At 44.9% G+C, this 23,993-nt stretch overlaps 1 protein-coding gene across 1 annotated transcript in view; it reads right to left on the bottom strand.

The window, feature by feature from the left end:
* Positions 1 to 11,076: 11,076 nt before the first annotated feature.
* The window catches only part of LOC121533900 (desmocollin-1), a 32,218-nt gene continuing 19,301 nt past the window's right edge, over positions 11,077 to 23,993 (bottom strand). Inside the window, exons 10-16 of the mRNA XM_041840238.2 lie at positions 23,194 to 23,441; positions 22,458 to 22,600; positions 18,838 to 19,065; positions 12,955 to 13,176; positions 12,588 to 12,697; positions 12,116 to 12,466; positions 11,077 to 11,862 (exon numbers count right to left, since the gene is read on the bottom strand). Of these exons, the coding sequence (XP_041696172.1) occupies positions 11,653 to 11,862; positions 12,116 to 12,466; positions 12,588 to 12,697; positions 12,955 to 13,176; positions 18,838 to 19,065; positions 22,458 to 22,600; positions 23,194 to 23,441 (1,512 nt within the window). The 3' untranslated portion in view covers positions 11,077 to 11,652. The remainder of the gene's footprint in view (positions 11,863 to 12,115; positions 12,467 to 12,587; positions 12,698 to 12,954; positions 13,177 to 18,837; positions 19,066 to 22,457; positions 22,601 to 23,193; positions 23,442 to 23,993) is intronic.

The raw sequence follows: 23,993 nt of genomic DNA, 5'->3' as shown, positions 1-23,993 counted from the left end.
GTGTATAGCTTAAGTGCACATTGAGAGAGGATTAAAAGCAATATCAAGCCTTTGCATTACCTGTAACTGCAAACTAAGAATGACCTGCCATCTGGAAAACAAACCTTACCCCCATCTCACAATCTCACCACTCCAGTGGCCAGCCATACTCAATAACTAAACATATGAGAGAGCACTCTCTCAGATATGAAAAGTGTCTGGTACTACGAAGGTATAGTTCCATTATGCCATATGGCTTCATCTATGGCCTCAAATGAGTCATACATAGGGAGGAGAGCAGTCAGAAGAGGACACAGTGCCACCTAGTGTTGATCCTGGGTCCTACACTCATGAGACATTCAAGTCTATAACCCTGTGTGTGAGGTATATATATATATTTGTATCAAAGTAGATTTGTTCGGGGAATTGGAACAGATTTTTGTTCACACCACAATCCCACCACCTAAAAATAATCCCAATTGAATCATGAGTACCTAATAAATGTGTCTGTGACTATCTCTAGTAATGCTATTAGAAGTGCAGAAGTAATAATATCAGTGATCTTACATTGTGTACAAACACATATTCAGTAGTGTTGATTCAACAAAGCGGTACACATTAGAACAGCCCACAGGCATATTTTCCACATTTACATGTGAAATGAATAAATAAATGAACCCTATGGAGAAATAAGATGAGAAGCAGAGCCTAGTCCCCCAACAAATCAGGCTCTACACGACAACTGAGAGCATCACAAGTTTTTGATAACTTTATGATTAATGATTATTCCCCCCCTCCATTTCTAGGCATTCATTTGATGATCCTACACAACACACACACACAAACACACACAGTCTGCTTGGCTAATGCGCTGAGTCCCTTAATCCAACTCATTACTTAGAGGCTCCATCGAGGGATAATGGTGATTGAATTAAGATTGTGCTGTATTGTATGAAGTGGAAAGCACAAAATACAATTCCAGCATTTCAGTCAATCTTATCTGCTATGCAGAACACAGACATCTACATGGTTATCTCCTCCCTGTACACAGTCAGCACACACACACACACACAGTCACACACAGCCGCATGGCGTGATTATCTCCTCCCAGTACATAGTCAGGGGAGGCGCTGTGTTGTGGCGTCTGTAAGGCTCCTCTTCTCTTCGAGAGAGAGAGAACAGAGAGGGGGAGATGGGGAGAGGGAGAGAAAGAGAGGCAGCGACTGTAGAGAGCGCTCTGACTCACTCTGATAAGGACTGGGGCCATGGCGGGGAGGGAGGAAAAGAGGGAGTGAGGGGGAGGAGGGGGACAAAAATTAAATGTATGATCACAATGCTTCACTTAGGGTTACGATAGCATCCTGCTGAGGACGGCAGTTAGCTAACCGCCTGCATACTGAACGAACCACCTCTCCACCCTCAGCAATACACACACTTCTACTGTATCTGCCCCAGCCTATTCATCTTGTCGATTTAAAGCCTCTGTATAACCGTTTAACACCATACAGCTTGTGACAGGTAAACTCTACAGTGATGGTATGGATCTAATATACAGTATACAGGTGGACTATAACTCTACAGTGATGTTATGGATCTAATATACAGTATACAGGTGGACTATAACTCTACAGTGATGTTATGGATCTAATATACAGTATACAGGTGGACTATAACTCTACATTGATGTTATGGATCTAAATACAGTATACAGGTGGACTATAACTCTACAGTGATGTTATGGATCTAATATACAGTATACAGGTGGACTATAACTCTACAGTGATGGTATGGATCTAATATACAGTATACAGGTGGACTATAACTCTACATTGATGTTATGGATCTAATATACAGTATACAGGTGGACTATAACTCTACAGTGATGTTATGGATCTAATATACAGTATACAGGTGGACTATAACTCTACAGTGATGTTATGGATATGATATACAGTATACAATTGGACTATAACTCCACAGTGATGCTATGGATCTAATACAGTGCCTTGCAAAAGTATTCATCCCCCTTGGCGTTATTCCTATTTGGTTGCAATTTTAATGGATTTTTATTTGGATTTCATGTAATGGACATACACAAAATAGTCCAAATTGGTGAAGTGAAATGAAAAAAACAACTTGTAAATAACGGAAAAGTGGTGCGTGCCTATGTATTCACCCCATTCGCTATGAAGCCCCTAAATAAGATCTGGTGCAACCAATTACCTTCAGAAGTCACATAATTAGTTAGATTGCACACAGGTGGACTTTATTTAAGTTTCACATGATCTGTCACATGATCTCAGTATATATACACCTGTTCTGAAAGGCCCCAGAGTCTGCAACACCACTAAGCAAGGGGCACCACCAAACAAGTGGCAACATGAAGACCAAGGAGCTCTCCAAACAGGTCAGGGACAAAGTTGTGGAGAAGTACAGATCAGGGTTGGGTTATAAAACAATAGAGTGGGGGAAAAAAGTATTTAGTCAAATCAAATCAAATCAAATTTTATTGGTCACATGCGCCGAATACAACAGGTGCAGACATTACAGTGAAATGCTTACTTACAGCCCTTAACCAACAGTGCATTTATTTTTAACAAAAAAAGTAAAACTAAAACAACAACAAAAAAAGTGTTGAGAAAAAAAAGAGCAGAAGTAAAATAAAGTGACAGTAGGGAGGCTATATATACAGGGGGGTACCGTTGCAGAGTCAATGTGCGGGGGCACCGGCTAGTTGAGGTAGTTGAGGTAATATGTACATGTGGGTAGAGTTAAAGTGACTATGCATAAATAATTAACAGAGTAGCAGCAGCGTGAAAAGGATGGGGTGGGGGGGCAGTGCAAATAGTCCGGGTAGCCATGATTAGCTGTTCAGGAGTCTTATGGCTTGGGGGTAGAAGCTGTTGAGAAGTCTTTTGGACCTAGACTTGGCACTCCGGTACCGCTTGCCGTGCGGTAGCAGAGAGAACAGTCTATGACTAGGGTGGCTGGAGTCTTTGACAATTTTGAGGGCCTTCCTCTGACACCGCCTGGTATAGAGGTCCTGGATGGCAGGAAGCTTGGCCCCAGAGATGTACTGGGCCGTACGCACTACCCTCTGTAGTGCCTTGCGGTCGGAGGCCAAGCAGTTGCCATACCAGGCGGTGATGCAACCAGTCAGGATGCTCTCGATGGTGCAGCTGTAGAATTTTTTGAGGATCTGAGGACCCATGCCAAATCTTTTCAGTCTCCTGAGGGGGAATAGGCTTTGTCGTGCCCTCTTCACGACTGTCTTGGTGTGTTTGGACCATGATAGTTCGTTGATGATGTGGACACCAAGGAACTTGAAGCTCTCAACCTGTTCCACTACAGCCCCGTCGATGAGAATGGGGGCGTGCTCAGTCCTCTTTTTTTCCTGTAGTCCACAATCATCTCCTTTGTCTTGGTCACGTTGAGGGAGAGGTTGTTGTCCTGGCACCACACGGCCAGGTCTCTGACCTCCTCCCTATAGGCTGTCTCATCGTTGTCGGTGATCAGGCCTACCACTGTTGTGTCGTCGGCAAACTTAATGATGGTGTTGGAGTCGTGCCTGGCCATGCAGTCATGGGTGAACAGAGAGTACAGGAGGGGACTGAGCACGCACCCCTGGGGGGCCCCTGTGTTGAGGATCAGTGTGGCAGATGTGTTGTTACCTACCCTTACCACCTGGGGGCGGCCCGTCAGGAAGTCCAGGATCCAGTTGCAGAGGTAGGTGTTTAGTCCCAGGATCCTTAGCTTAGAGATGAGCTTAGAGGGCACTATGGTGTTGAATGCTGAGCTGTAGTCAATGAATAGCATTCTCACGTAGGTGTTCCTCTTGTCCAGGTGGGAAAGGGCAGTGTGGAGTGCAATAGAGATTGCATCATCTGTGGATCTGTTGGGGCGGTATGCAAATTGGAGTGGGTCTAGGGTTTCTGGGATAATGCTGTTGATGTGAGCCATGACCAGCCTTTCAAAGCACTTCATGGCTACAGACGTCAGTGCTACGGGTCGGTAGTCATTTAGGCAGGTTATCTTAGAGTCCTTGGGCACGGGGACTATGGTGGTCTGCTTGAAACATGTTGGTATTACAGACTCAGTCAGGGACATGTTGAAAATGTTGGTGAAGACACTTGCTAGTTGGTCAGCACATGCTTGGAGTACACATCCTGGTAATCCGTCTGGCCCTGCGGCCTTGTGAATGTTGACCTGCTTAAAAGTCTTACTCACATCGGCTACGGAGAGCATAGTCATCCGGAACAGCTGGTGCTCTCAAGCATGCTTCAGTGTTGCTTGCCTCAAAGCGAGCATAGAAGTGGTTTAGCTCGTCTGGTAGGCTTGTGTCACTGGGCAGCTCATGGCTGTGCTTCCCTTTGTAGTCTGTAATAGTTTTCAAGCCCTGCCACATCCGACGAGCGTCAGAGCTGGTGTAGTACGATTCAATCTTAGACCTGTATTGACTCTTTGCCTGTTTGATGGTTTGTCGGAGGGCATAGCGGGATTTCTTATAATCGTCCGGGTTAGAGTCCTGCTCCTTGAAAGCGGCAGCTCTTCCCTTTAGCTCAGTGCGGATGTTGCCTGTAATCCATTGCTTCTGTTTGGGGTATGTACGTACGGTCACTGTGGGGACAACGTCATCGATGCACTTATTGATGAAGCCAGTGACTGATGTGGTGTACTCCTCAATGCTATCTGAAGAATCCCGGAACATGTTCCAGTCTGTGCTAGTAAAACAGTCCTGTAGCTTAGCATCTGCGTCATCTGACCACTGTTTTATTAACCGAGTCACTGGTGCTTCCTGCTTTAGTTTTTGCTTATAAGCAGGAATCAGGAGGATAGAGTTATGGTCAGATTTGCCAAATAATAATAATAATAATAATATGCCATTTAGCAGATGCTTTTATCCAAAGCGACTTACAGTCATGTGCGCATACATTTTTACGTATGGGTGGTCCCGGGGATCGAACCCACTACCCTGGCTTTACAAGCGCCATGCTCTACCAATTGAGCTACAGAGGATGTAAAAATGGCTTTGAATGATTGATTGATTGATAGTAGTATTATATGGTAGTAGTACAGATATCAGTTTACTGAGATAGAAATCTTCTTTGAGTGTGTTATGGAGGGTGAGGGAGAGCTTTGTATGCGTCTCTCTGTGTGGAGAAAAGGTGGTCTAGAGTTTAGTGAATAGTTATGCACGCTTAAGTTTTCTGTTTTTTTGTCTTATTTCTTGTTTGTTTCACAATTTGTTTTATTTTGCATCTTCAAAGTGGTAGGCATGTTGTGTAAATGAAATGATACAAACCCCCCCAAAAATCCATTTTAATTCCAGATTGCACAGCAACAAAATAGGAAAAATGCCGAGGGGGGTGAAGACTTCCGCAAGCCACTGTATACAAACCATAGCATACTCTGTTATGCTGTCATATTGAGTCAGTCAACCCCATCCACAAACACACAACCGCATGCACATAATCACTCACACACACTGCTCTGACCCCTTCCCACCGCCTCCCAACCCTAACCCCCAACATAGCCCTCCTCTGACACCTCATCAGCATATTTTTATTTTTTTATTTAACCTTTATTTAACTAGGCAAGTCAGTTAAGAACAAATTCTTATTTACAATGACGTCCTACACCGGCCAAACCCGGACGACGCTGGACGAATTGTGCGCTGCCCTATGGGACTCCCAATCACGGCCGGTTATGATACAGCCTGGAATCGAACCAGGGGGTCTGTAGTGACGCCTCAAGCACTGAGATGCAGTGTCTTAGACCGCTGCGCCACTCGGGAGCCCAAAAGGAATAAGGAAGCATTGCACATGGAAGCAGAATCTCCCTGCCCCCCAAGTCTTCGGCTGCATCCCAAATGTCTGCCTATTCCATTTATAGTGCACTACTTTTGACAATAGGGCTCTGGTCAAAAGTAGTGCACCATGTAGGGAATATGGTGCCATTTAGGACACAGCCGTCTTCTCTAGTCCCTGAGATAAGTCATACAGCCTGTGTGTGACACTGTACAACAGCAGGAGGAGGGAGTAGCATGGAGGGGACAGGTGATGCCTATTCTATGTCTGGGTTAGAAACAAGCCAACACCCAATAACAACCCCAGTAACACTGACAGTAAGGAGAGCAACACCAGGCCAAGTCACCCTTATATCAAATCCAACACCCTCAACTCAGCCTGACTGTCCTGTTCCACTAGACCTGAATTCCACTAGATCTGAATCCTGTTGTTAGGCAGCCCAGATAGGCTCAGTCCAGTCCAGCCTAACCCAGCCCAAACCAGTCCAGTACAGCCCAACCAAACCTAATCCAGCCCAGCTGGTTGACACTCCAAGGCTTATTATAGATCAGTGGTGCCAGAAGAGAGCAAAACTGTCTGATTTAGTGATGCAACAATAACCACTGGACAGAATACCCTTGCCCAGCCCCTATACCCTGGCCAGCCCTCCTCTCTCCTCTGTACTGATGTAGACCCAGCCCTGGCCTTGCCAACCACACACACAGACACAGACACCGAAGCACCTCCTCAACACGTTATATATTACAGCAAATGCTGCAGCAGAAGCAAACTCCTTTTTCGCGTGTGCGCGATTGACTGGGGAACGACAGCTGGCTGGTGGCTCTGTGAGGAAACTCATTTAAACCTGTCTGAAGGCTCTCATACCTTCCACAAAAAGTTTTACTAGACAAAAATACATGTAAGCCCCACACACACACACACACACACGCCCTCTGCACTATAGAGGAGACGTCCAGTGCCTGTATCCCGCCCCTGGCCACTGCCTACTTGAAACCCAAAATGAGTGCTCAGGGCCAGTGTTACAGTCTCAGGCAAGATGCTCCAGTGAATTTAGAGAGGCGTTTGAGCTCTTCAAAACGTCCTAATTGCACCCGCTGGGAATAATCTAAAATAATCCTTGAAGGCTTTCTTGTTTCATGACTTTGCAGCGAGCGATGAACAGTTTTGTGAGCAGTTTACGTTCATTTTCCTACATAATAAATAATGGCTAATGGTGGTTATGTGGAAGTGTCTTTAAATGCATTTTTTTAAAACATTAAAGACACTTCTTACTGTATTGCTATAGTATGTATGTGTTCTTTATTGTGCCTTATGTTTGTATGCATATCACATTCTGAGTTTTGTAACAGCTTTCTTCCTCCACTAGGTTCCCCAGTGGCAGAGCAGCTGAATGAATAACAGGTGGCTATGAAGGAATGACTCCCTAATCCCTAGTGCAGCTGACACATCAGCTGGTCCCTGTTGAACAACTCTCCCTCCGACTAACTGTTCAGCCTGCTATCTCCATCTTGAGTCAACATCTCTTTGTTTCTATTTCTCTCTTTCTCTCGCCCTCTCTCTCTCTGCGTCTCGCTGTGTGTGGGTGTCTGTATCTCTCTCACACACACACACACATTCCCCCTCTGCACTATAGAGGAGACATCCAATGCCTGTATCCCGCCCCTGGCCACTGCCTACTCGGACACAAAATGAGTGCTCAGGGCCAGTGTTAGCCAAGATGCTCCAGTGAATTTAGAGAGGTGTTTGAGCTCTTCAAAATGTCCTAATTGCACCCACTGGGAATGACCTGAAATAATCCTTGAAGGTTTTCTTGTTTCATGATTTTGCAGCGTGCCATCTCCATCTTGAGTCAACATCTCTCTCGCCCCCTCTCTCTCACACACACACAAACACACGTTCAAAACGAGAGATAGCGCATGAGTAGAATAATTTCAACATGTCTATGAGAGTTATCATAGTATATATTAAGTGTTCATTTGGTTTGATTGCGGTAAGAAATATGTACTCCCTCTACTTCATTTACCATATTTTCAAAAGGCAGCATTTGCATACGGTAGTGATCTTTCCCACTGGGCACAGACGTCTATTCCACGTAAGTTCAATTTACATTTACATTTACATTTACGTCATTTAGCAGACGCTCTTATCCAGAGCGACTTACAAATAAATTTCATTGAAATGACGTGGAAACAACGTTGATTCAACCAGTATGTGCCCAGTGGGTTAGGTCATTAACATTTAAGCATGCATTAGTGTGATAGATGTACTGAGTTTCAGTCTGATGGGAACAGTCACATTTGCTCTGAGATGTCGGTGCCGGTCTGCCTCCATCTCCTCTGCTATCTAATAGTAATGAATGTTTATCTGGTAAGTGAAACACTTAGAACAAAAATTAATATTTCAGCCATATCAACAACTCTCATGACACCATTACAGCATTGTTTACTGTAAAACTAAATACTTAACCACAAAAATGCACAACTTATGCAGTATATACATTTATTTTATTTTAAACAAGATCTTTAATATGTTGTCTAAATTGGCTTGATTCAAATTACTGGTAGTGGTATTACTAAATTCATCAACACAAAATGTTCTAGGGAAAAGAAAAAAGGAAAATCACATCTAAACATGTTCAACATTCCCCATGAATGTCAGATAGCACCTACTGTATTAGCAGTTTATCACTCCCATCTCCGCAATATCCCAATTACTCCATCCCAGAGGAACTAAGACAGAGACACAAACCAGTGTTTCCCCTATAAAACATTTTCAGTGTACAGTCGTGGTCAAAAGTTGAGAATGACACAAGTATTGGTCTTCACAAAGTTCGCTGCTTCAGTGTTATGAGATATTTTTGTCAGATGTTACTATGGTATACTGAAGTATAATTACAAGCATTCCATAAGTGTCAAAGGCTTTTATTGACAATTACATTAAGTTTATGCAAAGAGTCAATATTTGCAGTGTTGACCCTTCTTTTTCAAGACCTCTGCAATCCGCCCTAGCATGCTGTCAATTAACTTCTGGGCCACATCCTGACTGATGACAGCCCATTCTTGCATAATCAATGCTTAGAGTTTGTCAGAATTTGTGGGTTTTTGTTTGTCCACCCGCCTCTTAAGGATCGACCACAAGTTCTCAATGGGATTAAGGTCTGGGGAGTTTCCTGGCCATGGACCCAAAATGTCGATGTTTTGTTCCCTGAGCCACTTAGTTATCACTTTTGCCTTATGGCAAGGTAATCCATCATGCTGGAAAAGGCATTGGTCGTCACCAAACTGTTCTTGGACGGTTGGGAGAAGTTGCTCTCGGAGGATGTGTTGGTACCATTCTTTATTCATGGCTGTGTTCTTAGGCAAAATTGTGAGTGAGCCCACTCCCTTGGCTGAGAAGCAACCCCACACATGAATGGTCTCAGGATGCTTTACTGTTGGCATGACACAGGACTGATGGTAGCGCTCACCTTGTCTTCTCCCTGGACAAGGTGTTTTCCGGATGCCCCAAACAATCGGAAAGGGGATTCATCAGAGAAAATGACTTTACGCCAGTCCTCAGCAGTCCAATCCCTGTACCTTTTGCAGAATATCAGTCTGTCCCTGATGTTTTTCCTGGAGAGAAGTGGCTTCTTTGTTGCCCTTCTTGACACCAGGCCATCCTCCAAAAGTCTTCACCTCACTGTGCGTGCAGATGCACTCACACCTGCCTGCTGCCATTCCTGAGCAAGCTCTGCACTGGTGGTGCCCCGATCCTGCAGCTGAATCAACTTTAGGAGATGGTCCTGGCGCTTGCTGGACCTTCTTGCGTGCCCTGACGCCTTCTTCACAACAATTTAACCTCTCTCCTTGAAGTTCTTGATGAACCGATAAATGGTTGATTTAGGTGCAATCTTACTAGCAGCAATATCCATGCCTGTGAAGCCCTTTTTGTGCAAAGCAATGATGACGGCATGTGTTTCCTTGCAAGTAACCATGGTTAACAGAGGAAGAACAATGATTTCAAGCACCACCCTCCTTTTAAAGCTTCCACTCTGTTATTCTAACTCAATCAGCATGACAGAGTGATCTCCAGCCTTGTCCTCATCAACACTCACCTGTGTTAACGAGAGAATCACTGACATGATGGCAGCTGGTCCTTTTGTGGCAGGGCTGAAATGCAGCGGAAAAGTACATTTTCATGGCAAAGAGGGACTTTGCAATTAATTGCAATTCATCTGATCACTCTTCATGACATTCTGGAGTATATGCAAAATCATCAAAACTGAGGCAGCAGACTTTGTGAAAATTAGTATTTGTGTCATTCTCAAAACTTTTGACCACGACTGTAAACTTAACTGACTAAAACCAGATATAAAGTATGCAGAAAAGATAATGGAGCTATATACTTTTAAATAAGATCATCTTTGAGAAATAAAAATCACCTAAATAAAAACTAGACATTCATGGAACATCTACATTTCCAAAGATGTCATGGTACCCCCATTAATTGTGTTATAATGTTTGAGGCCCTCAGATAGCAGAAGTAGACTGCATAAACCATTGCAAAATATGTAGAATTGTAGGAAATTAGCTTTAAAACAGAAACATTTTGTCTCTGCGGCCAAGAGGAGGGCCTTGAATAATCTTGGTTGGAGACTGCGCCATTTGCCACGCCCACTACCACACCTGTTGGTTTCAGTCTATGACTTGGGTCTTTTACCATTTTTAGGGCCTTCCTCTGACACCTGGATGGCAGGGAGCTCAGCCCCAGTGATGTACTGGACCATACACACTACCCTCTGTAGGGCATTGCGGTCAGATGCCAAGAAGTTGCCATACTAAGCGGTGATGCAGCCAGTCAAGATGCTCTCAATCGTGCAGCTGTAAACCTTTTGAGGATCTGAGCCCATGCCGAATCTTCTCAGCCTCCTGAGGGGGAAGAGGCATTGTCATGCATTGTTCACGACTGTGTTGGTGTGTGTGGGCCATGATAATTTCTTAGTGATGTGGACACCGAGGAACTTGAAGCTCTCGACCCGCTCCACTACAGCCCCACAGAAACACCGCACACACACAGGCGGCATCTGAGAACCTCATTACAATTCCATTCGGTGTTAGAAAGAGCAATCATCGTTCTTTACTGTTTTATTTTCTCTATTTCCTCAGCTGGCAGCACACACTTCTCCCCCTCTATTCCCTCTTTCAAAATACCTTTGGGTTTAATTTAAGACACACAAACATTCAAGAAGCAGACCGTACAATAGGAAAATACTCTGCATTATCTTTAAGTGCAAATGTACAAAACACAGCTCTCCTCTTTCTGCTTAAATTGCCATTTATTTTCTCATTAGAAAAAGACAAGACAGTGTGAGCCCTTGACAAACGGCAGCAATTATGAAGAATTATCTTGTCTCCTATAGAAACCAATTGACTCAGAGATCATGTTACACATTCAGCAATGACAACTCCAGCAATATGATCTATATCACACACACAGACACACACTGATCCTGGCCAGTGTTGTATTACAGTAAAAACAGGGACATACTCCCCCTGGTGTCAAAGCAGAGCATAACAGACACCAGATCAAAGCACAAAAAGAGCCAGTAGCATGTGTACCTCAGAGTGAGAATAGTCTGGGTGATGTCTCGCTTCTTCACTCTTCTTTAGGTAATGTAGTAGACTGAGGAGAGAGAGAATACCTGCTATATCTTTATCTCCCTTCCAAAACAACAGATCTATCATCAGTCTCACTCACTGATACGCTCTTGGCATTCACCTTCCATTGATTTTACTGATTGTCTTTCTCTCGAAGGTTCTGATCTCATTAGTTGCTTTGTGTTCCTGTTAGTTGTGTTCTTTATTCGTGTTCTCATCCCATCTCGGTCTCAGATCTCCTCCTCCTTGTCCATGCAGATGTTGGCCAGTGTTTTGAACTTTGACCCCAGTGAGTCCAGGAAGTCCAGGTTATCCTGGTCACCAAAGTCACTGCAGCACCCCACTGACCCGGCCGGTGACCCTTCTCCCTCGTAATCATATGCCCGGGCCACGTCGTCCGCATAACGCTCCTCTGACTCATCTCCAAAATACACCAGCTTCTGCAGGACAGAGAAAACAGAGGTATCAACACAGGTTACAGAACGGCTTAGGAATACAACCAGGTCCTAACTGTCGTCACACCAACCCAGTTATGTCTTGCAAAAGCACTTGACAGGAATGACAAATTGAGTGCTGAAATGCTATTCTTTTGAAGCAGCCCATATAGACTAAATCTACAAATGCAATCCATTAATCTGAATTTTATCACAAAAACCACAGCCAAAGCAACATGTTTTAAAAAAAATGGTTTACCTTGCCCAGGTAGAGTCCGTTGGTCTTCCAGGTGTGCAGGGCGGAGAGAGTGGAGGAAGCCTGGGACTGTTTGAGGAAGGTAGTGTCTGTGTAGAAGTTACCTCCCCCGTACTGTCCGGTGGAGTAAAAGCTCTGTCCCTGAGCTGTCAGGAAGTCCTGCCTACTGCTCGTCTGATACACACTCTCCCGATTCAGATTGATCGTCTGCTGACCAATCAGAGGAGGACCTGGAGCCGGACACCCCGCCCCATTCTGGTTCAGAAGCCCCACCAGCCCTGCCCCCTTCATGGAGCTATCCACTGTGTCCACGGCAACACCGGTGGAAGGTACAATCAGCAGGGCCGCAGATTTCTGACCAGCGATAACAGAGGATAAGGACAATGATAATGACAGTCCCATTCACACACACGCAAACACAGTACACACACTCATCAATGATAGAGGAGCTAGTCCAGAGGAAAGCTGATCTCACCACTTCATCTCCAGGAGCCTCTGTGTTAGACTTCAGCAGCATGCCACCACTACAGTCTTCCATGTAGATCTTCTCTCCCTTAGTGGTGCAGTAAAACACAAATAATAGACCTGCATATGAGAGAGCAAATATGTTAGTTACATAAATCCATATAAATGGAGAATTGCCTGAAATTATAGATGTGAAGTATAATGTAGGATATGTCATTCATATCTGATAAAATGGTATGTGCACTCTGTGTAGTATCTGATGTAGTACAGGAATAAACGGACAAAGTATCTGATGTGACTAAGTGATGCAGGATATGATATGCGATTAATGCACATGTGCGGGCATGTGCTAGTGTGTATCCACCATTCCTACTCACAGAGCAGTAGGAGCAGCAGGAAGGCCAGCAGCATGGCCAGGACGCCCCAGATCCCCACAGAAACAGAGCTCCTCTTGGCTACACACTCTCCCCCCAGGCACTGACACACCCTTACAGACAGCACCTGGACCCCGCCCTTATCCTGGAGGTCAGTCACACGTACAGGGACCGCATACACACCCCGGGCCATCTCCACCACCTGCTCCAGCACTGCTGACCCGTCTACAGAGGGCAGTGAAAGAAAGAGAGAAAGAGAGAAAGAGAGAAAAAGAGAGAGATTACTGTGGTATCCAGGGTATAAATGCACCATGAGGAGATAACCTTTGGAATGTTCAGTGTTCAGAGAGTTTCCCTCCATATTTTGTACTCTCCTGTGGTAGTTGTGTGCGCCTCACAGTGTGTGTTTGTGTGCCAAGCACAGTATGTATACTCAGCCCCCCAAAAAAAGTCCCTTTTTCAGGACCCGTCTTTCAAAGATAATTCGTAAAAATCCAAATAACTTCACAGATCTTCATTGTAAAGGGTTTAAACACTGTTTTCCATGCTTGTTCAATGAACCATAAACAATTAATGAACATGCACCTGTGGAACGGTCGTTAAGACAGTAACAGCTTACAGACGGTAGGCAATTAAGGTCATAGTTATGAAATTTAGGACACTAAAGAGGCCCTTCTACTGACTCTGAAAAACACCAAAAGAAAGATGCCCTGGATGCCTGCTCATCTGTGTGAACGTGCCTTAGGCATGCTGCAAGAAGGCATGAGGACTGCAGATGTGGCCAGGGCAATAAATTGCAATGTCCATACTGTGAGATGCCTAAGACAGCGCTACAGGGAGACAGGACGGACAGCTGATCGTCCTCGCAGTGGCAGAGCACGTGTAACAACACCTGCACAGGATCGGTACATCCGAACATCACACCTGCGGTACAGGTACAGGATGGCAACAACTGCCTGAGTTACACCAGGAACGCACAATCCCTCCATCAGTGCTTAGACTGTCCGCTGAGGCTGAGAGAGGCAGGACTGAGGGCCAGACATCACCGGCAACAACGTCGCCTATGGGCACAAACCCACCGTCTCTGGACCAGACAGGACTGGCAAAAAGTGCTCTTCACTGACGAGTCACGGTTTGGTCTCACCAGGGGTGATGGTCGGATTTGCGTTTATCGTTGAAGGAATAAGCGTTACACCGAGGCCTGTACTCTGGAGCGGGATCGATTTGGAGGTGGAGGGTCCGTCATGGTCTGGGGCGGTGTGTCACAGCATCATTGGACTGAGCTTGTCGTCATTGCAGGCAATCTCAATACTGTGCGTTCGAGGGAAGACATCCTCCTCCGTCATGTGGTACCCTTCCTGCAGGCTCATCCTGACATGACCCTCCAGCATGACAATGCCACCAACCATACTGCTCGTTCTGTGCGTGATTTCCTGCAAGACAGGAATGTCAGTGTTCTTCCATGGCCAGCGAAGAGCCCGGATCTCAATCCCATTGAGCACGTCTGGGACCTGTTGGATCGGAGGGTGAGGGCTAGGGCCATTCCCCCCAGAAATGTCCGGGAACTTGCAGGTGCCTTGGTGGAAGAGTGGGGTAACATCTCACAGCAAGAACTGGCAAATCTGGTGCAGTCCATGAGGAGGAGATGCACTGCAGTACTTAATGCAGCTGGTGGCCACACCAGATACTGACTGTTACTTTTGATTTTGACCCCCCCTTTGTTCAGGGACACATTATTCAATTTCTGTGGAACTTGTTCAGTTTATGTCTCAGTTGTTGAATCTTGTTACGTTCATACAAATATTTACACATGTTAAGTTTGCTGAAAATAAACGCAGTTGACAGTGAGAGGACGTTTCTTTTTTTGCTGAGTTTACGTGCTTTGCAGCGTGTGGATATGTGCCATGGGGTCTTGTGAGTGTCCTGCAGCGTGAGTGTCCTGTAGCGTGAGGGTCCCGCAGCGTGAGGGGCACGCAGCGTGAGGGTCCCACAGTGTGAGGGCCCTGCAGTGTGAGGGCCCTGCAGTGTGAGGGCCCTGCAGTGTGAGGGCCCTATGGTGTGTGATGTGTATCTCAATCCCTATCCCCTCCAGTATCTGACTCTATGGTCACTGTGTGTGTGTGCCTGCATGCACCTGTGTCTATGTGCCCACTGTGTGCTGGGCCCATGGCAGCCTGTGATTGTTGTTTTGGGACTTATCCACAGATGTATTTACTCTGCCAATAAGTGGAGGGTGACACACACACACACACACACACACACACTAAATGAAGGGTGACATTTCCTCTGTGCTGCCTGACATTTAGTTTGACATTTCTCTCCTGTGAGGCTTCAGAGGTCTGGCCATGGCTGATACACAAACAATACACACACAGAGGTCTGGCTCTGTATAATATACACTAAGGCTGCGTCTCAAATTGTACCCTATTCCCTATATAGTGAACTACTTTTGACCAGGTCACATACGGAAGTGTCCTATTAAGGGAATAGGGTACCATTTAGGACGCATTCACACACAGGCCTCTTAACACTCACTGCCTTCTGTCCGTTCCACTGGGCTTAAAAGGGCAATCTGGGATCTAGTAATCTGTTCTATGGTCATTTAAATTCTAGATATAGTCTTCAAATTAAATCACATTTGTCACATACGCTGAATACAACAGGTGTAGACCTTACCATGAAATGCTTACTTACAAGCCCTTAACCAACAATGCAGTTAAGTTAAGAGTTAAGAAAATATTTACTAAATAAAAAAGTTACAATAAAATAACAATAACGAGGCTATATACAGGGGATACCAGTACCGAGTCAATGTGAGGGGGTACAGGTTAGTCGAGGTAATTGAGTTAATTTGTAGATGTAGGTAGGGGTAAAGTGACTGCAAATAGTCTGGGTAGCCATTTGATTAGCTGTTCAGCAGTCTTATGGCTTGGGGGTAGAAGCTGTTATTAAGTAGCCTTTTGGACCTAGACTTGGCACTCCGGTACCGCTTACCGTGCGGTAGCAGAGAGAACAGTCTATGACTAGGGTGGCTGGAGTCTTTGGCAATTTTTAGGACCTTCCTCTGACACCGCCTGGTATAGAGGTCCTGGATGGCAGGAAGCTTGGCCCCGGTGATGTACTGGGCCGTACGCATTACCCTCTGTAGCGCCTTCACTACAGCCCCGTCGATGTGAATGGGGGCGTGCTCGGCCCTCCTTTTCCTGTAGTCCACGATCATCTCCTTTGTCCTGATCACGTTGAGGGAGAGGTTATTGTCCTGGCACCACACTGCCAGGTCTCAGACCTCCTCCCTATAGGCTGTCTCATCGGTGTCGGTGATCAGGCCTACCAGCGTTGTGTCGTCGGCAACCTTAATGATGGTGTTGGAGTCGTGCCTGGCCATGCAGTCGTGGGTGAACAGGGAGTACAGGAGGAGATTAAGCACGCACCCCTGAGGGGCCCCCGTGTTGAGGATCAGCGTGGCAGATGTGTTGTTGCCTACCTTTACCACCTGGGGGCGGCTCATCAGGAAGTCCAGGATCCAGTTGCAGAGGGAGGTGTTTAGTCCCAGGGTCCGTAGCTTTGAGGGCACTATGGTGTTGAACGCTGAGCTGTAGTCAATGAATAGCATTCTCACGTAGGTGTTCCTTTTGTCCAGGTGGGAAAGGGCAGTGTGGAGTGCAATAGAGATTACGTCATCTGTGGATCTGTTGGGGCGGTATGCAAATTGGAGAGGGTCTAGGGTTACTGGGATGATGGTGTTGATGTGAGCCATGAGCAGCCTTTCAAAGCACTTCATGGCTACAGATGTGAGTGCTACGGGTCGGTAGTCATTTAGGCAGGTTACCTTGGTGTTCTTAGGCACGGAGACTATGGTCGTCTGCTTGAAACATAGGTATTACAGACTCAGTCAGGGACAGGTTGAAAATGTCAGTGAAGACACTTGCCAGTTGGTCAGCCCATGCTCTGAGTACACGTCCTGGTAATCTGTCTGAATGTTGACCTGTTTAAAGGTCTTACTCACATCGGCTACGGAGAGCATGATCACACAGTCGTCCGGAACAGCTGGTGCTCTCATGCATGCTTCAGTGTTGCTTGCCTCGAAGCGCACTTAGAAGTAATTTATCTCATCTGGTAGGCTCGTGTCACTGGGCAGCTAATAGTTTGCAAGCCCTGCCACATCCGACGAGCATCAGAGCCGGTGTAGTAGGATTCAATCTTAGTCCTGTATTGACGCTTTGCCTGTTTGATGGTTCATCGGAGGGCATAGCGGAATTTCTTATAAGCGTCCGGGTTAGAGTCCCGCTCCTTGAAAGCGGCAGCTCCACCCTTTAGCTCAGTGCAGATGTTGCCTGTAATCCATGGCTTCTGGTTGGGGTATGTATGTATGTATGTATGTATGTATGTATGTATGTATGTACGGTCACTGTGGGGACGACGTCATCGATGCACTTATTGATGAAGCCGGTGACTGATGTGGTATATTCCTCAATGCCATCGGATGAATCCCGGAACATATTCCAGTCTGTGCTAGCAAAACAGTCCTGTAGCTTAGCATCTGCGTCATCTGACCACTTCCGTATTGAGCGAGTCACTGGTACTTCCTGCTTTAGTTTTTGCTTGTAAGCAGGAATCAGGAGGATGGAATTATGGTCAGATTTGCCAAATGGAGGGCGAGGGAGAGCTTTGTACGCATCTCTGTGTGTGGAGTAAAGGTGGTCTAGAGTTTTTTTCCTCTGGTTGCACATGTGACATCCTGGTAGAAATTTGGTAAAACGGATTTCAGTTTTCCTGCATTAAAGTCCCCAGCCACTAGGAGCGCCGCCTCTGGATGAGCATTTTCTTGTTTGCTTATGACCTTATGCAGCTAATTGAGTGTGGTCTTCCTGCCAGCATCGGTTTGTGGTGGTAAATAGACAGCTACGAAAAATACAGATGTAAACTCTCTTGGTAAATAATGTGGTCTACAGCTTATCATGAGATACTCTACCTCAGGCGAGCCAAACCTCGAGACCTTTAATATTAGATTTTGCGCACCAGCAGTTATTGACAAATAGACACAGACCACCAACCCTTGTCATAAAAATAAAAATAGTGAAACTTGCTGATTGTATACTCTACTGCATAACTGTAGCGGGATTACTCATGTGTTATTTCTATTAGCTATGTTGACTATGACGTTAGATAATATGGTGACAACGATGTAGGTAGGCTGTGTGTAGCGGTTATGATATGAAGGTTTGGCTTGGAAAGGTTTTTTCGCCTGGTCACAGACAGCTGATGTGTTGTACACTGAAGTCCACAAGTGAAGGGAAAAGGTGAAAGAGGAGGAGAGCGCATAGATACGAGAAGGAATTACAACAAGCAAAGTGATCATGCTGTTTGTATGAAAGTGAACTGTGTTTGTGTGTGATCAGGGGTGTATTCATTTCGCCAATTCTATTGAAAAACGTTTATTAAACAGAAGCAAATGGAACAAAACAGGGAAAACATACCTGAACTCTCGTTTGCAACTGTTGATCTAATGATTACACCCTAGATGCAGGCAAGAGTGAGCAAGGCGGTACTGTATGTGTCACTGTCTGTCACCTTGATTACAAAAAATTATCTCAACCTGTGCACCTACGTTGTAAACGTTCATTGTAGCAACCTCATGATGGGTATAGGGAACATTTTTGTATCATGTAGTAGCCTAAACCTATCGATGTTACATTGAGCTGGGTGAATGGAATATGAATGACAGTCATCCAATATGCTGTAATAGAAATAAGGCCATGCTCATAAACAAATATATATCTTCCTCCCTCATCTTAAACGGCACCGACCGCCACTGCTCTGGATGTAGACATACTATACCCACAATTCAACCACAACCATATTTCAACCCCAACCCACTTTACTCACTCTGAATGTCTCTCAGCCTCCATTTCCCATCATGCCCCTCTGGCAGCATGAAGTTGAAGGGTCCAGCGTAAGGTGATAGGTCAGCATCCTTTGCTTCTATGGTTATGGAGCCCATCTGCCCCTCCTCCTCCTCACACAGCGTCAGGTCTGTTCCCGGGACGATCTTCGGGACGTTGTCATTGACGTCCTCTATCAGCAGCGTTATATTGCCATTGCCAGACTTCTTACCTAGGAGACAGAGAGAAGGGGGAGGGGTCAGGTCAACAAGTTCAGGCTCTGAGCCGCAGTCCCTATTGGTTCACTTTTCGGGTTTCACTCATACAAAACTGAACTCATTCATCCAGTCGTTCATTCAAACCTGGAATCTCTCATCCATTCAAACGTGATGTCACCTTAAACCTGAATTCATTCGTCTACTCATTCAGTAATCCATTCAACTATTTTATTACATCTAAAGTCCATTGTTTTATACAATAGTGCCACATAACAAAAGTACAATTCTTTAAGTGGAATATGTCATAACAGTTGAAGTGCTGGACACACACATGCAGTTATGTTAAGGTCAAACGTAGCCGTTTTTATCTAAATATAAAATCATTTCTGGGTAACAATTAAGTAAGTACCTTACTGTGATTGATTTCAATTAAAATGGTCAAACAAAAATAGCATCTTAGCAAAAAATCTATTTCTCAAGCAAGAATTTTGCTAGGACTGTCTGGGAGTGGCCTGAGTGAGGGGCCTAGTTGGAGGAGCCTAATGGGAGGGATATGTAACCTGAAAACTAACTGTTATTGGCAGAGAGGCCAAAACTCTGGAATTGCAGGCGGCTCTTACACTAAAAAGGTATTATCATAATTTTCAAAATGTCACAGTGTTATTTCAACCTCATATTGTGGAAATATACACTACCGTTCAAAAGTTTGGGGTCACTTAGAAATGTCCTTGTTTTCGAAAGAAAAGCAAATTTTTTGTCCATTAAAATAACATAAAATTGATCCGAAATACAGTGTCGACATTGTTAATGTTGTAAATGGCTATTGTAGCTGGAAACGGCTGATTTTTAATGAAATATCTACATAGGCGTACAGAGGTCCATTATCAGCAACCATCAGTCCTGTGTTCCAATGGCACGTTCTGTTTGCTAATCCAAGTTTATCATTTTAAAAGGCTAATTGATCATTAGAAAACCCTTTTGCAATTACGTTAGCACAGCTCAAAACTGTTGTGCTGATTAAAGAAGCAATAAAACTGGCCTTCTTGAGACTAGTTGAGTATCTGGAGCATCAGCAATTGTGGGTTCGATTACAGGCTCAAAATGTCCAGAAACAAATAACTTTCTTCTGAAACTCGTCAGTCTATTCTTGTTCTGAGAAATGAAGGCTATTCCATGCGAGAAATTGCCAAGAAACTGAAGATCTCGTACAATGCTGTGTACTACTCCCTTCACAGAACAGCGTAAACTGGCTCTAACCAGAATAGAAAGAGGAGTGGGAGGCCCCGGTGCACAACTTAGCAAGAGGACAAATACATTAGTGTCTAGTTTGAGAATTTCTTGTTAACAAACTATAGTTTTGGCAAGTCGGTTAGGACATCTACCTTGTGCATGACACAAGTAATTTTTCCATCAATTGTTTATAGACAGATCATTTCAATTATAATTCACTGTATCACAATTCCAGTGGGTCAGAAGTTTACATATACTAAGTTGACTGTGCCTTTAAACAGCTTGGAAAATTCCAGAAAATGATGTCATGGCTTTAGAAGCTTCTGATAGGCTAATTGACATAATTTGAGTCAATTGGAGGTGTACCTGTGGATGTATTTCAAGGCCTACCTTCAAACTCAGTGCCTCTTTGCTTGACATCATGGGAAAATCTAAAGAAATCAGCCAAAACCTCAGAAAAGAAATTGTAGACCTCCAGAAGTCTGGTTCATCCTTGGGAGCAATTTCCAAACGCCTGAGGATACCACATTCATCTGTACAAACAATAGTATGCAAGTATAAACACCATGGGACCACGCAGCCATCATACCGCTCAGGAAGGAGACGCGTACTGTCTCCTAGAGATGAACGTACTTTGGTGCGAAAAGTGCAAACTATCCCAGAACAACAGCAAAGGACCTTGTGAAGATGCTGGAGGAAACAGGTACAAAAGAAACTATATCCACAGTAAAATGAGTCCTATATCGACATAACCTGAAAGGCGGCTAAAAAAGGAAGAAGCCAATGCTCCAAAACCGCCATAAAAAAGCCAGACTACGGTTCACAACTGCACATGGGGACAAAGATCGTACTTTTTGGAGAAATGTCCTCTGGTCTGATGAAACAAAAATAGAACTGTTTGGCCATAATGACCATCGTTATGTTTGGAGGAAAAAGGGGGTCCCTTGCAAGCCGAAGAACACCATCCCAACCGTGAAGCACGGGGGTGGCAGCATCATGCTGTGGGGGTGCTTTGCTGCAGGAGGTACTGGTGCACTTCACAAAATAGATGGCATCATGAGGAAGGAAGATTATGTGGATATATTGAAGTAACATCTCAAGACATCAGTCAGGAAGTTAAAGCTTGGTCGCAAAAGGGTCTTCCAAATGGACAATGACCCGAAGCATACTTCCGAAGTTGTGGCAAAATGGCTTAAGGACAACAAAGTCAAGGTATTGGAGTGGCCATCATAAAGCCCTGACCTCAATCCTATAGAAAATGTGTGGGCAGAACTGAAAAAGCATGTGCGAGCAAGGAGGCCTACAAACCTGACTCAGTTACACCAGCTGTGTCAGGAGGAATGGGCCACAATTCAGCTTGTGTGGCCTACCACTTCGCGGCTGAGCTGTTGTTGATCCTAGTCGTTTCCACTTCACAGCTCTAGCAGGGCAACATTTTTACGAACTGACTTGTTGGAAAGGGGGCATCCTATGACGGTGCCACGTTGAAAGTCACTGAGCTCTTCAGTAAGGCCATTCTACTGCCAATGTTTGTCTATGGAGATTGCATGGCTGTGTGCTCGATATTATACACCTGTCAGCAATGGGTGTGGCTGAAATAGCCGAATTGACTAATTTTAAGGGATGTCCACATACTTTTGTATATTTAGTGTATGTTTACATTGCCAAAGCAAGTCAAATAGATAAACAAAAGTGAAATAAACAACAACAAATGTACAGTAAACAAATGTTCATTACACTCACAAATGTTCCAAAGGAATAGAGACCTTTCAAATGTCATATGTCTATATACACTGTTGTAAAGTAGTGCAAATAGTTCAAGTACAAAGTACACTGAGCACAAAGGAGAGTTTCTGCCTGACACACCCTGATTGACAACCCAGAAACACAGATCAGTCACACCCCTGTTCAGCTACTCCAGGTGTTCTCAGCAACGCCTCACAAGATAACAAGCCAAACAAAGAGATGGGAGGAGTCAGCATAGCAAGTCATGTTTTACTGTATCACTGCATGTTCACCTACACTATGCGTAAAGCTGTAAACCTCACAGGGAAATGTTATTAAACCCCAAAAGGCAGATGTGTCCTTTGATATTAATACATGTATGACATCCTTTACACACTCTCCAGTGCGGTTGCCCATGTGTAATAACAGTTTGGGTGAAAACGCCACTCACTCTCATCCACAGCTTTGATGGTGATGGTGTAGGCTCCGTTGGTAACTAGAGGAGACTCAAGGTCGATGGTGTTAGCTACCCTCAGCTCTCCCGTGGTCTCCCCCACAGCTATCCATGAGCCAGGGTCAAATTTTGTGTAGTACCTACAACACACACACACACACACACACACTAATCAAATGTTTTATCGGTCACATACAAATATTTAGCAGATGTTATTGCAGGTGTAGCGAAATGCTTGTAAAAAAACAAAATACTGCAAAATTGCTTAGGAGCTAGAAGCAGAGCTGCCATGTCTGTCGGCGCCATCTTACACACACACACACACACACACACACACACACACACACACACACACACACACACACACACACACACACACACACACACAGAGAGAGAGAGAGAGGGAGCGAGAACAGGTTTAACAGATAGCATAGAGCTATTGATGCATTCCAAACTTTGGTTGATAAGTGCAACACGATATGCATGTAGAAACATGAATAGAAGAATGTATAAGAGACACTAGAAAACATCTCATAACATCTAATTTAATCTAAACAAAAGTATAATTTACTCCCATGGGGTAAAAGTGGTTGTAATGACATTTCAATCTAGTCTAATGTAACCAGCTTTAGGGTAGTCTTAGGTCTATATTCTTCATTTACTCTACTGTTAGTCATTAGTGTGCACTAGGGACAGTGGGTCATTAGTGTGTACTAGGGACAGTGGTCCGTACTTGATCCCCTTGCTACTCTTGGTCTCTGGGTCCAGTGCTGTGTAGGTGGAGAGCAGGGTCCCGTTGGGAGTGTTCTCTTTAACCCTGATCACCATGTTAGGAGGGGTAAACTCTGGCCCCTCATCCTCATCACCCACACTGACATCCACAGGGATGGACAGCCAGGTCCCTGCCATGCCCACCAGGGGAGCCTCGTTCTGGGCAGAGATCATCAGCTTCACTGTCTTCCCCTTCTCATAATCAAGAGGCTGGAGGAGGGGTGGGAGAGGAGAGAAGAAAACAGGTTCATGACTAACTCAGTCTAGCCTGGCTGTCATTCTGTCAGCATTAGCCTGAGCTCTGTGGTTGCATCCCCAATGGCACCCTATTCCCTACATAGTGCACACCTTTTGACCAGAGCCCTATATAGGGAACAGGGTGCCATTTGGGACACAACCTGTGCAAAATGTTCCTGTTATGACTCAGGTCAAGCTGATGTCTCCATTCTCTGACACATTTAACAACCACCTACCAGAGAGCAGAGACGCACTGTGACCAGCTAATAATAACAACCACGCTCACTTCTTATCACTGCTACAACTTAGACACACATACCCACCCACCCAAACAAGCATGCATGCACACACACACACACACAGAGAGAGAGAGACAAGTCTGCCAAGACTAATTCCACACTCAGCTCTCCAGAGAGCTATTAACTTATACCGCCTGGTACAGGAATGGAAGACCCAGAGCTGCAGACGATAAGTTCATTAGAGTTACCAGCCTCAGAAATAGCAGCCCAAATAAATGCTTCACAG

This window comes from Coregonus clupeaformis, chromosome 20 (assembly GCF_020615455.1).
Source record: "Coregonus clupeaformis isolate EN_2021a chromosome 20, ASM2061545v1, whole genome shotgun sequence".
NCBI lineage: Eukaryota > Metazoa > Chordata > Actinopteri > Salmoniformes > Salmonidae > Coregonus > Coregonus clupeaformis.
This window is presented reverse-complemented; position numbering and strand designations above follow the sequence as displayed.